At 41.2% G+C, this 12,364-nt stretch overlaps 1 protein-coding gene across 7 annotated transcripts in view; it reads left to right on the top strand.

Moving 5' to 3' along the window:
• POGZ (pogo transposable element derived with ZNF domain) overlaps nucleotides 1–11,807 on the top strand; it is a 44,189-nt gene extending 32,382 nt beyond the window's left edge. For 6 of the 7 annotated variants that reach the window (XM_058539158.1, XM_058539155.1, XM_058539160.1 and 3 more), the window contains 9 exons: nucleotides 2,771–2,871; nucleotides 3,414–3,560; nucleotides 6,041–6,175; nucleotides 6,281–6,453; nucleotides 6,612–6,752; nucleotides 7,238–7,294; nucleotides 7,497–7,609; nucleotides 7,876–7,900; nucleotides 8,031–11,807. In XM_058539158.1, coding sequence (XP_058395141.1) covers nucleotides 2,771–2,871; nucleotides 3,414–3,560; nucleotides 6,041–6,175; nucleotides 6,281–6,453; nucleotides 6,612–6,752; nucleotides 7,238–7,294; nucleotides 7,497–7,609; nucleotides 7,876–7,900; nucleotides 8,031–9,702 — 2,564 coding nt within the window. In that variant the 3' untranslated portion in view covers nucleotides 9,703–11,807. The remainder of the gene's footprint in view (nucleotides 1–2,770; nucleotides 2,872–3,413; nucleotides 3,561–6,040; nucleotides 6,176–6,280; nucleotides 6,454–6,611; nucleotides 6,753–7,237; nucleotides 7,295–7,496; nucleotides 7,610–7,875; nucleotides 7,901–8,030) is intronic. The other variant, XM_058539156.1, reaches the window with a different exon arrangement.
• The last annotated feature ends 557 nt before the right edge of the window (nucleotides 11,808–12,364 follow it).

Genomic DNA, 12,364 nt, shown 5'->3' with positions numbered 1-12,364 from the left:
CACCAATGGCAGATCTTGCATGAAGGTAGCTTATTTTTTAATGTTAATATTCTGGGACCCACTGCCTTCTTTTTAATTTTGGAAAAAAATTTTTATTTTATGAAGTGTTTTTAAATTAAATCATAGACATAATGATATTTTACCCATAAATACTTCAGTATGTTTATCTAAAAAATAAGAATGTTTTTCTCCCGGGCGGCTGTGAAGTGTTGCGGCTTGTGAAGGTGGCTTTTTTTCACTCCAGAAGGGAATTTCTGCCTCTTCCATCTCAATTAGGATTGTCGTTTGTTGCAGAGGTTCCTCTTATCCAGTTTTCAGTTCTCTCTTAGGGGTAATTTTCCCAAGAGTAGTTGTAAATTGGCTGTGTCTGTGGGAGGAGGTGAGTTTAGAGTCCACCTATGCTGCCATCTTGACTTGTCTCCTATAGGATGTTTTTCTGTATATAGCCATAGTACCTTTGTCATGATCTAACTGAATTAATCATAAATGCTTAATATCATCTAATATCTAGTCCATTTTCAAATTTCCTGAATCGTTCCCAAAACATCAATGAATCATTATATTTAATTAAGGTAACAGTACAATCTTAATAGCATTATGTTTTTCTTCACACTTGTTGAAGGGCAATAGACTGAAGAAGAGGTAGGATTGAAGGAAAGATGCTTCGAGAGGCTAACCGTGTTCATGTGTCAGGAGGATCCTGTGTGGAAAAAGACTTGAGAGGGAGAACTAATTGCTTGATAAAGTCTTGGAATACATGGAAATATGAGGTTAGATGAGCCTTAGAAAGGCATAAGGGATCTGTCCTTCCATAATTTGGAGAACAGGAAGCAGGAGCTTTAGTAGTTCACGCCTATTTTCTCAAAGCAAGAGACTATCTTAGGTGTTCAGGAGATGAGGGTGATGGTGCTGGGAGGGACAGTGTTAGGATAGCCACTTGGGAAAATCAATTAATTCTCCCTCTTGAATCCTTTTCCACATCAGCTCCTTCCCCTATAGAACAGATGTGAAAGGTTATTAGATCTCTTAAATCCACTGATATCTTAGGTTCCTATCTCGCTGATTTTCTTGGTATGAGATGTTCTAATGCACATCTTAGCATGGTGTGCATTAGAAATTGCTTAATAAATGTTGTCATTGATGATGTGTGACAGCTATAACAATAGAGCTCACATATAAGTTGTAGGAAAAGCCTTCAAGATTGAATGAGATTGCCCAGGGAAAACAGAATAAGAAAGGCTTGGACAGAAGGTAGGAAAATACCAATGCTTAAAGGTGTTTTAGAATAGAAAAAAAGTAATTAAAGGTGGTGAGCGAATTGAATTGAGAGATCAAGAGGAAAAAACAGGAGAAAATATTGTCACGCCACTAGTTACTGTTTCTCAAACATGTCATGCACTTCGATACCTCCATGTCTTTGCTCCTATTCTTCTCTTGGCTCCTCTGTCGGGCAAACCCCTGTTCTTCTCCAGGTTCAGCTTATATAGCTTACAGCTTTTCCTGCTTCCTTTAGGCAGAATTTTTTATTTCTTTATCTGTGTCCGCATAGCACCTAACATACCTCTAGGCAGTGGTTCTAAATGGGGTACAGACCTCTTTGAGAATGAAAACAAAACTTGTGAACCCTCTTCCTGGAAAAAAATACATTTTACTCTTTTGCAAATAATTTCAGGAGATAGCTGGGTTCCCTGAGACCTCTTCCATGGACCCCAGATTAAGAATCCCTGGCTTTTATTTGTTTTACTTTACAGAATTATTTCAACTTCATTCTTTTTCGGGGGGCAAGGGTTAGACATTGTCCAATAAGTGCTTAAAGCTTCCAATTTACAATTTTCATATTTTCAAAAACTTGAAAGTAATTCCAGACAGTAAGAGAAATGCAAATAACTCTGTTTATTTTGCCTGTATAATTCAAAATATCTAGCAATTAAAATTTTTACCAAAAATTCAGAATTGCAGCCCAATAAGCTTGACAAAATGACCAGTTTCAAAGTTTAATTATCTCAAATTTGTTAATACTGAAATAATACAGTAACTCATAACAAGGCAAGAACTTCTGTTCATGATTTTCAGTCTTTTTGAGGACAAATTCTTATTTGTACTCATTTAGTAGATGTTCAAAAAAATGTTTGTTGGATTATTCATGGGAGGGAATCATTGTCTATCCTTGAGCAGAGGAATGAAGTAATGTAGTATTTTAAAAGAATTCATTTAGCAGTGGCATGTAAAGAATAAATATGTTCTATATTTATTGGAGAGATATAGGAGATATTGATCGGAAGCCAGCTGATTAGCAGTAGGAAATCTTAAGGGCTTCTACCAAGATTTTGCCTGTGAAAAGGATAAGTAACAATTCCTAGATGCACTTTGAAAGAATGGTGACAGAACAGAGGGGTTTGGAGTCAGAGATAGTGCCTAAGTTTTGAGCTGAGGAAGAGGTTGGGAAATGAGAAGGGAAACAATGGAAAGTAGGAAGATGCTGAATTAAGTTCGAATTGATGACAGAATATCCAATTAAAAATGTCTTGTAGACAGTTCAAAATCTAGAATGGAGCTTTGGTAAGAAATCTGAGCTAGAGACATAAAGATAGTTGTTATCGGCAGCACAGAGGTTAAGGTGGAACTATTTTAAAGAAAGAATAGAAGAGACTTAATGATTTGCTAACTATTGAAAATGAAGATATAGGAGTCAGAGAAAATAAAGATTATGAGTCAGCAGGACTTTGGTCTTATTTTCAGGTGGATTTATTGATTATTTTTCTTCTTACAGCCAAGTGCAAGATCTGTGAGTGGGCATTTGAGAGTGAGCCACTATTTCTCCAGCATATGAAGGATACTCATAAGCCTGGAGAGATGCCTTATGTTTGCCAGGTATGGCCTTTTTCTCCAGGGAGCTCTAACCATTTTGCTCTTAGACTGAATGCAAAGAATCCACTAATGACCATTACTGAATACCTGCTGCACACACTCAATTTTAGGAACACTGAGGAGATACAGAAGAAATAGTAAACATAGTTTCTGTTTCCAGTTTTTTCCATGCAGAAGAAAAACATAAAGGAACACATGCGTGTACCCAGCCAAGGAACCCAGTCAGGGAACATATGCATATACTAAGGGAGTGTCTGTCTCCTGAATTTGCCCTTTAGAGATGGACAGAGAAAATTTTACTCCTCTTAGTCATAGAATCTGGCTTATTCTCAGACTTTCCTGTCCTTCCCTATTTTTATCTTAATTCACAGCTGAATTTATTGCAAACATAGTTCTGCATTACAAAGTCAGAAAAATAATTTGATTTCTATACATTTAGGAAAAATCCTTTTTTTTCATATTTCAGAATTTTTGTTGCTACCTCTTTTTTAAGGCTTCAGTTGTTCACTTTACTCTTAGCTTATTTTCTCTCTCATGTGACTCAGGTGTGTCAGTATCGCTCCTCCCTCTACTCTGAGGTAGATGTCCATTTTCGGATGATCCATGAGGATACTCGGCATCTCCTCTGCCCTTATTGCCTGAAGGTCTTCAAAAATGGCAATGCATTCCAGCAGCATTACATGAGGCACCAGGTACCAGGCACCAAGCAATTCCCGTATTCTCATTTTTTAAATTTATGGATGCTGGGGCCAGGGCTGAGCTAGGGTAATAATTTTGGTAGAGAAGATAATATACATGTGTTAGTAAAAATTTATTGAATGTCAATTATTTGCCATGTGTTGGGCTAGTTGCTAGACATTTATTGGTAAGATAATTAAACTGGATAATAAAGCATGAAGAATGTTGTGTTAGGGGAAATACAGGATACAGGAAAGCATATACCTATTCTAGGAGCCTAGTAAGGCTTCTAGTAAGAAGGATGTTCAAGATTTGGAGGATTAGTTAGGATGAGCTAGGTGAAGTGAGAGAGAAGAACAGTGTGCTGGAAGGTAATAGGGCAAGAGTGGAGGTTCAAGGAATTGAAAGAAGTTCAGTGTGGTTGGAGTGTAGGGTGCAAGGGGGAGGTTGGAAGTTACGGAACAGATCATGGAGAATCTTATAAGCCATGAAAATGAGTATAATAAGTTGTTGGGAAGCCATTAAAGGAGTTTTTAAGTCTTGGAGTGATGTGTTCAAATTTGCTGTTAGTTATGATTACACTGGCTGTACTAAGGAGAATGGATTGAAGGAGATTAAGACTAGAGTTAGGGAGCTTAGCCAAAGGCTTTTTCAGTAATTTAGATGAGAGACGATAGTGGCTCTTGGCTTTTGAGATGAGAAAAAAGAGGATCAAGTTGAGAGGTTTGGAGAAGATAAGTGATATTTATGATGTAGAGATAGATTAGGTAAAAGTAGCAAGGGAAGGGAATAGTTAGTGCATAAGATTCTGTTTTGGGAAATTGGATGAATGGTGGGACTATTTTTTGAGATAGAGACACTGGAGAAAGTAAGTTTTGGGAGGAGGATTATAAGTTTGGATATTCTGAGTTAGCAGTATCTGTGGACATCAAGTGTAGTTGTCTGTTAAACAGGTAATTGGATATATAGGTCTAAAGCCTGGGTTGTGGAAAAAGATACCTAGGGATCATTATATAAATCCAGTGGATTTTAAACTTTTAAGTACCTTGCTCCCCTGCCCCTACCTGAGAGTAGGATGAAGGCTTAGGACCCTTGAAGTCTCTATCCACAAAGCCAGGACCATAGTCCTAGGAGAAAAGCTAGAAGAGTCTTGGTGTCAAGGAAGCTGAGGAGAGAAAGTGTTTTGAAGAAAAAGCTGTGATCAAAATGTTATAGGAAGGTATCAAGCAAGATAAAAAGTTAGAGGCAGACCTTTGGTTTAGCAACATTGATGGGAGTCTTTTTGTTGGTTAGTAGGGTGGAAATCAAATTTCAGCTGGCCAAATGAATGAAGGGTAAGGAAATGGAGAAAACTTACTTAAGTTTATTTAGGAAGGGGAGGACTGGGGGTGGTAGATCCAGGGGAAGAGGTAGCAAGGGAGAATTTGTTGTTCTTATTGCCTCTGTTGTGTTTTGTTTCTAAAATGGAATAGATATGACCTTGTTTTAAAATGCTACAAGAAAGGAGCCACTAGACGAGGAGAGTGAAGGTACATAAGAGAGGGCACAAAATGGAGAGCAAGATGGGTGGTGCACCTGTGCATAATGTTCCCAGGTGTATGCGCACAAACATACCCACACTGTCACTTGTAAACACCTGTTTAGGCTCATACACTCCTTTGCACAGTAATCACTGCTGATAATCTACCACAGATGTATTTCCAGATACCAGCATGGAAGTTGTCTCTTGTAACTCAGCTGAGGTTATAGAGCCTTGCTCTCCTAGGGAAGAAAATCACAGGCATGGGTCCTTGTTTTTGAAGGACTTCAATACTAGGCAGACTGAATCCTCCAAAGGGTCCCACAGAAGGCATATCTGCATATATTGATGGGTTAAGAAGAAAGACAACTAGGTGTAGAAAAATAACTATCATTTGTGTTAAAAGAAAAAGAAAAAAAAAAAAAAAACAGGGAGGTGGTGATTGGAGACATATGTTTGTTATATGGTTCTGTGCATAGACTGTCCATGAAAGAATACCCAAGAAACTGGTACCAAGTTGTTTCTGTGGAAAGGGACTGAGAGATGGAGTCGAAGGCAAACTTACAACATGAAGCAGTATAGAATAAAAGTATGATTTTTTTTTAACCATGTACATTTTGTTGTGTTTAAAAAATAAGACAGCAGAATGTCCAGAAGTAGGCAGCACGTCCACACTGTAGAGACAAAGCAGGGGTAGGTAAAGCTTAAGCCGCTTGTCCAAATTGTTAAAGCAAGTCAGGAAGAGATGGTTTGAGGACCCAGTTGTCCTGGCTTTGAGTCCACCTTTCTTTGGGAATGTGGGAGAGGATGATTCTTAGTGGTAGGTTTTGGTGTTGTAGTGTGTATTTCTTTCCTACTCTCTTAAATTTTGAACAAAAAGGTGGAAAGATTTGCATTGATCTACCTTTCTTCTCAGCGAAGAAAATTCAATGGGACCCTTTAAGGGATTCTGTCTCTTTTTTTTTTCCCCTTCAGAAGAGGAATGTTTATCACTGCAACAAATGCCGGCTGCAGTTTCTCTTTGCCAAGGACAAAATTGAACACAAGCTTCAACACCATAAAACCTTCCGTAAACCCAAGCAGCTGGAAGGTTTGAAACCAGGCACCAAGGTAAAGGGTTTGTCAATGTTTTCTTTATAGATCCGAGAGGGGAGGAATGGAGATGTTCAGTATTCTGACCTAGCATGTCTAATTGTTCCTTCCCTTGCCTCACAGGTGACAATCCGGGCTTCCCGAGGGCAGCCACGATCTGTTCCTGTATCCTCCAGTGAGGCACCTCCCAGCACTTTGCAGGAGGCAGCGCCACTGACTTCCTCAGCGGACCCTCTGCCCGTCTTCCTTTATCCCCCCGTCCAGCGCAACATCCAGAAGAGAGCTGTTAGGAAAATGTCAGTGTCTTCTAGAGGCTAGGGGCTGGGTGGGCACGATTGATAATTCCTGATAGCCAGTGTAATCTGGTAGCGTTTTACCAGGATCTGTTATCTAAAGCCCCTACAATTTGGGGACCCCTGAGGCAGTAATGAAAATTTTCCTTGTTTCTTGACAGGAGTGTCATGGGCCGGCAAACATGTCTAGAGTGCAGCTTTGAGATCCCGGATTTCCCTAATCATTTCCCTACTTATGTTCACTGCTCGCTTTGTCGCTATAGCACCTGCTGCTCTCGAGCTTATGCCAACCACATGATCAAGTAAGTCATGATTAAACCTGTGTCCTTCTTTGGGAGTTTAGATTCTCTGGAACTCATCTCATTCCCTCCCCTGCTTCTAGTGTGTTTCTTCCTTCAACCCTTAGAGCTGTTTTTCCATCTCTCCAAGCAGAGTAAGAGGCCAAACCTATGTTCATTTGGTCTTGATGGTCTGTACTCTGATTTTGTAGGACCTTGCTACTCAAAGTATGGTCCAAGGACCAGCAGCACTAGATGGGAGCTTGTTAGAAATGCAGCCTCTGGGCCCCACCCCAGGCCTACTCAATCAGAATGTGCATTTTAATAGATCCCCCAGTGATTCATATGCGTATTAAGGAGGTATTAAAGGAGAGGAAAACTGTCTTGGGTTGAGGTTAGGATGGATTGAAGAGGCAACTCGTTTGTCAGGGCATTGTCAGTGTCTGGTGATCTCTAGTTTAGCCAGCAGAACCTTGTAACTTGTACCACTTTTTCTTTGTCTTTCTCAGCAATCATGTTCCACGGAAGAGCCCCAAGTATTTGGCTTTGTTTAAAAATTCTGTGAGGTAAGGAAAAATTTATTGATGGTCTCTTATTTTCAAACTTTTACATTAAATCCTTCTAATTATTTTGGGGGATGGGTATGTGAATTAATTTGAGAGAGAGGAGAAAGAAGGGACACTCCTTTTCTTTATTAAGCCTCAAAGCTTAGCTCTCTCTAGTGTCACTGCTCTGTCTGTCTTATATACGCTTGACTCTCTTTCTTAGTGGAATCAAGCTGGCCTGCACTTCATGTACCTTTGTTACCTCTGTGGGAGATGCCATGGCCAAGCATTTGGTATTCAACCCCTCTCACAGATCCAGCAGCATCCTGCCACGGGGTAAGTAGGGGAGATGGGGGTCAGTAGGGCAAGGAAAAAAAAAAATAAGGATACAGGTCATACTGCATGAGTCAGGAGCATCCCTACCTGGCCTAACCCATTCACTGTTTAGACATTCTTCACCAAATTGGAAGCATTCTAACCTGAAGTTTATCTAAGACTGGGAAGGTAGTAGTTTTGCTATTTTGGTTGAAATCGAAGGACACTGTCTTTGGGGCTTGTTTCTTCACTGAGGTAACGGTTTTTTATTGTCTCATTTTCCATAGGACTCACTTGGATATCTCATGCAAGGTAACAGAAACTCGCTTCATGGTTTAGTTTCTATTTTGCAGTGTGTTTGGTCTTTATTATTATTACTACTACTATTATTATTTCATTTCGTTTAACTGAGTCTTCTCTTGCTTCCTTAACTACTCTTTAGACATGGCCAGAGTCGTGACCGAGTGCATGACCGGAACTTGAAGAATATGTACCTTCCTCCTTCCTTCCTCTCTAATAAAGCGGCCACTGTGAAATCTGTGGGGGCTACCCCAGCTGAACCTGAAGAGCTACCAACTCCCATGGCCCAGGCACTCCCATCACCAGCCTCAACTGTAACCCCACCACCAACCCCCACTCACCCCCAGGCTTTAGCCCTTCCATCCTTAGCTACAGAAGGGGCTGAATGTCTGAATGTTGATGACCAGGATGAAGGGAGCCCAGTCACCCAGGAACCTGAGCCAGCATCCGGGGGCGGTAGTAGCAGTGGAGTTGGCAAGAAGGAGCAGCTGTCTGTGAAGAAGCTTCGAGTGGTACTATTTGCCCTATGCTGCAATACAGAACAGGCAGCTGAACACTTCCGAAACCCCCAGCGACGCATCCGGCGTTGGCTTCGGCGTTTCCAGGCCTCCCAGGGGGAGAATCTGGAGGGCAAATATTTGAGCTTAGAAGCAGAAGAGAAACTGGCTGAGTGGGTGCTGACCCAACGAGAGCAACAGCTACCTGTAAATGAGGAGACCTTGTTCCAGAAGGCCACCAAAATAGGACGTTCTTTGGAGGGAGGGTTTAAGATCTCGTATGAGTGGGCTGTGCGTTTCATGCTACGGCACCACCTGACTCCCCATGCCCGAAGAGCTGTGGCCCACACCCTACCTAAGGATGTGGCAGAGAATGCAGGACTCTTCATTGAATTTGTACAACGGCAGATTCACAACCAGGACTTACCCTTGTCTATGATCGTAGCTATTGATGAGATCTCCTTGTTCCTGGATACAGAGGTGCTGAGCAGTGATGACCGAAAGGAGAATGCCCTGCAGACAGTGGGCACAGGGGAACCTTGGTGTGATGTGGTGCTGGCCATTCTAGCAGATGGTACTGTCCTCCCCACCCTGGTTTTCTACCGTGGACAAATGGATCAGCCAGCTAACGTGCCAGACTCGATATTGCTAGAGGTGAAGGAGAGTGGCTACAGTGATGATGAGATCATGGAGCTGTGGTCAACCCGAGTGTGGCAGAAGCACACAGCTTGCCAGCGCAGTAAAGGCATGCTCGTGATGGACTGTCATCGCACTCACTTGTCAGAAGAGGTGCTAGCTATGCTGAGTGCCTCTAGCACTTTGCCGGCAGTGGTCCCAGCAGGCTGTAGCTCCAAAATCCAGCCATTAGACGTATGCATCAAACGAACTGTCAAGAACTTCCTGCACAAAAAGTGGAAGGAACAGGCTCGGGAAATGGCAGATACTGCATGTGATTCTGATGTCCTGCTTCAACTGGTGCTGGTCTGGCTGGCTGAGGTGCTGGGTGTCATTGGGGACTGTCCAGAGCTAGTTCAGCGGTCCTTCCTTGTGGCTAGCGTTCTGCCTGGCCCTGATGGCAACATTAACTCACCTACAAGAAATGCTGACATGCAGGAGGAGCTAATTGCCTCCCTAGAGGAGCAACTGAAGCTGAGCGGGGAACAGTCTGAGGAGCCCTCAGCTTCCACTCCGAGACCCAGGTCATCTCCCGAAGAGACAATTGAACCTGAAAGCCTTCACCAGCTCTTTGAGGGTGAAAGCGAGACCGAGTCCTTCTATGGCTTTGAAGAAGCTGACCTAGATCTGATGGAGATTTGAGTGTTGGGGTCATGAGGGCGTGTGGAGTAGGGGTGGGAAAGTGTGAGGGAGGGTAGAGGGATTTAGGGAAAAGGGGGTATACCAGGTGGGGTATTTGGTTTATATTTTTTAATTTTATGCCACCACTCCCCCCTGATATTGACTTATACTTCCCTGTGGATTTGTGGATTATTAGGAAAACCAATAGTGATCACATCTGAGCCGAGGAGCTGGCCCATTGGTCATTCACTTCTGCTAAAAACAGGTTTTTGTGACTTTTTTAAAAATTTAAATCACTGTGTTTGGTATTTTTCCGACAAAATCAAGAAAAAGAAAAAAAAATCCTTTGTGGGCGAATGTTAACTGTTTTGTTTCCCCTTTTACCTCAATTGTATCATAGTACATCTGGGTTTTTTTTGTTTGTTTGTTTTACTGTGTGGCCAATGTCTTGGGGCATGATGCTATCCAACCATTGTCAATGTGAGAACATTTCTGAAGATGGGAAAGACAAAAATATGTAGCTCACAAACTGGTTTATTATATATACGGATAAAAAACTTTTTTCATTGTGGTCTTAACAGTTTTATATAAAAACGAAAATGGAAAAAAAATCCCACTGAACTCTCTCTTCCTTCTCCTTACTTTTCCTTCCCTCTCCAGAGATGTTGGTTTCTACAGCAACTCTAGATATCAAATTGTGGCTTTAAAAATGCATGAAACCATCTTGAATCATCCAGAATGATGAATAGATTTGCTTTTCCTCCCCACCCTCCTTCCAACAAAAACACGACAAAACCAATATTCTTTGCACTTGTGATCCTTGGCCCTTTCCCCATTCTTACACCATCACTTGGGACAAAGGATCATACATGTCATTAGCAAGAGGTACTGAGGTGATCACACAGAGTGACAGGGTGGAAGCCATTCCCAGTGCCTGGGTGTTCATCCTGTAAACCCCTAGAGGCAGTCCCTGCTTTGTTGAACTTCATCCTGTTGAGTGGACAGCATGCCTGTTCAAGAGATCACATGTCCTACAGCCAGGAGCTAACTGTGCAGGAAGTTGTGTTGAACTTTAAAAAGAAAAGACCACTTGTTGAAATTCTGCTTTCCTGTGGCTTTCCTCTATTTCTCTTAATGCTTAGAGAAAAATCTGACCTGAAGAAGAAACACCACAGGGGTGTGCACAAAGAAAAAGACATGAATCTTTATTTTTCACTGCCACCTTCAAGGAAAAGAAAATTTTTTCTACAATTTGCATGAGGGATTTTTTTTTAATTGTACGTATTCATGGTTATAAACTGAAATGTGTAACATACAGAGAAAAGGAGGAAAAATCCAAGTCCACCTTCCCCACAGCTACACCATTCTGTCCATCCTGAAGCTTTCAGCAATGTTTTCCTCCTGTGAGCCAAGGAGGCAACCTGCACAGGCTTGTATATGGTTCATCTTTAAAATGTACATAAGTGGAACATTTAATTAAAATGAGGGGAAATGGATTTATAAACAATGTGGTTTTTTTCTAGGTGACCCTATTTGTTTTAATAGGCTTTCACAGACTGGGAGATGCTCAAGATGTGATGGGCCTGATGGTACAGGTGTGACGTTTGTTACTACCTGTTTCTCCTCACCCGTTTTTTTTGTTTGTTTTTTAACCCCCAGCACACTATAATATAGTGAACTGGAGTGATTCCTCCCAGAAACAGCTTGGCCAGCTTTGGGAACTCGTGGCATCTGAAAACTGAACTGAGGATCCATCTGGGCTTCTCTTTCCCAGCTTTTTTGCCTGATTCCATTTTGACAGAACATGGACTTTGAATTCAACCCTTTGCCTTTCAGCAAGTTCAGGAACTACGGTCAACTCAGTCTACAACGACCTACTCCTTCTCTTTGGTAGTCTCTGCAGCAGCCCCAGCCTTAGCAGAGCTGCATTCCTGGCCTCTGCACACTATGACTTTCTTGATGGGTAATTTTTTTAAAATCATAAAACCAACAGTGGATCAGCTGGGTTTTGGCCAGGAAGTTATCTTTGTGGATTCCACCCGCATGGCTTAGTAGTAGAAGGAAGTTTTTTTTTTGTTTTGTTTTTTATAATTCAGTTTAATCAATAAACAAGTATTTATTGACTACTTTGTGTGTTGAGATTGAATGTGTGGAAGATTCAAATTGATTAAAAGCTCATGGGTTTCTTTGGCTTAAATTTGCTAGTTTGTTGTAAATCATGGATAATACAAATGAAGGGGTGTTTTGATTTCTTTCTCACCTCTCTCACCTCACTAAATTTCTCTAATAGTTTTTGAGTTTGCTGCCTATACTAGTTTCTCAAAGAGGGTTTAGAGAGGCTATGCATCAAAATCACTTAAGATATCCATTTCACTTAGTGATATACAAAATCACTTAGTATGTATGGATATGGATGTATGGATATATATCCATACCATCACTTAGGGTATCCATTTTTAAAATTTAGGTTTACCACCATTCCAGGGATGGAAATTTGACTAATACCCCAACTGATCTGACTCACAGCTACTTAGGACTTACTGATGAACACACAATACTTGTAAGAAATTTTCTGACAGTGCTAGAAATTAGTAGATTTGTATAACAAACGTTTAGGTTAAATATTGAAATTACTTAGTATTCTCCATATGAAGGGTGAGGACGCTGGCTGAGTGAGGGATTG

The sequence above is a fragment of the Diceros bicornis genome, chromosome 4, assembly GCF_020826845.1.
Source record: "Diceros bicornis minor isolate mBicDic1 chromosome 4, mDicBic1.mat.cur, whole genome shotgun sequence".
Taxonomy (NCBI): Eukaryota; Metazoa; Chordata; class Mammalia; order Perissodactyla; family Rhinocerotidae; genus Diceros; species Diceros bicornis.
Note: the sequence above shows the minus strand (reverse complement) of the source record. Positions and strands in the feature narration are given on the sequence as shown.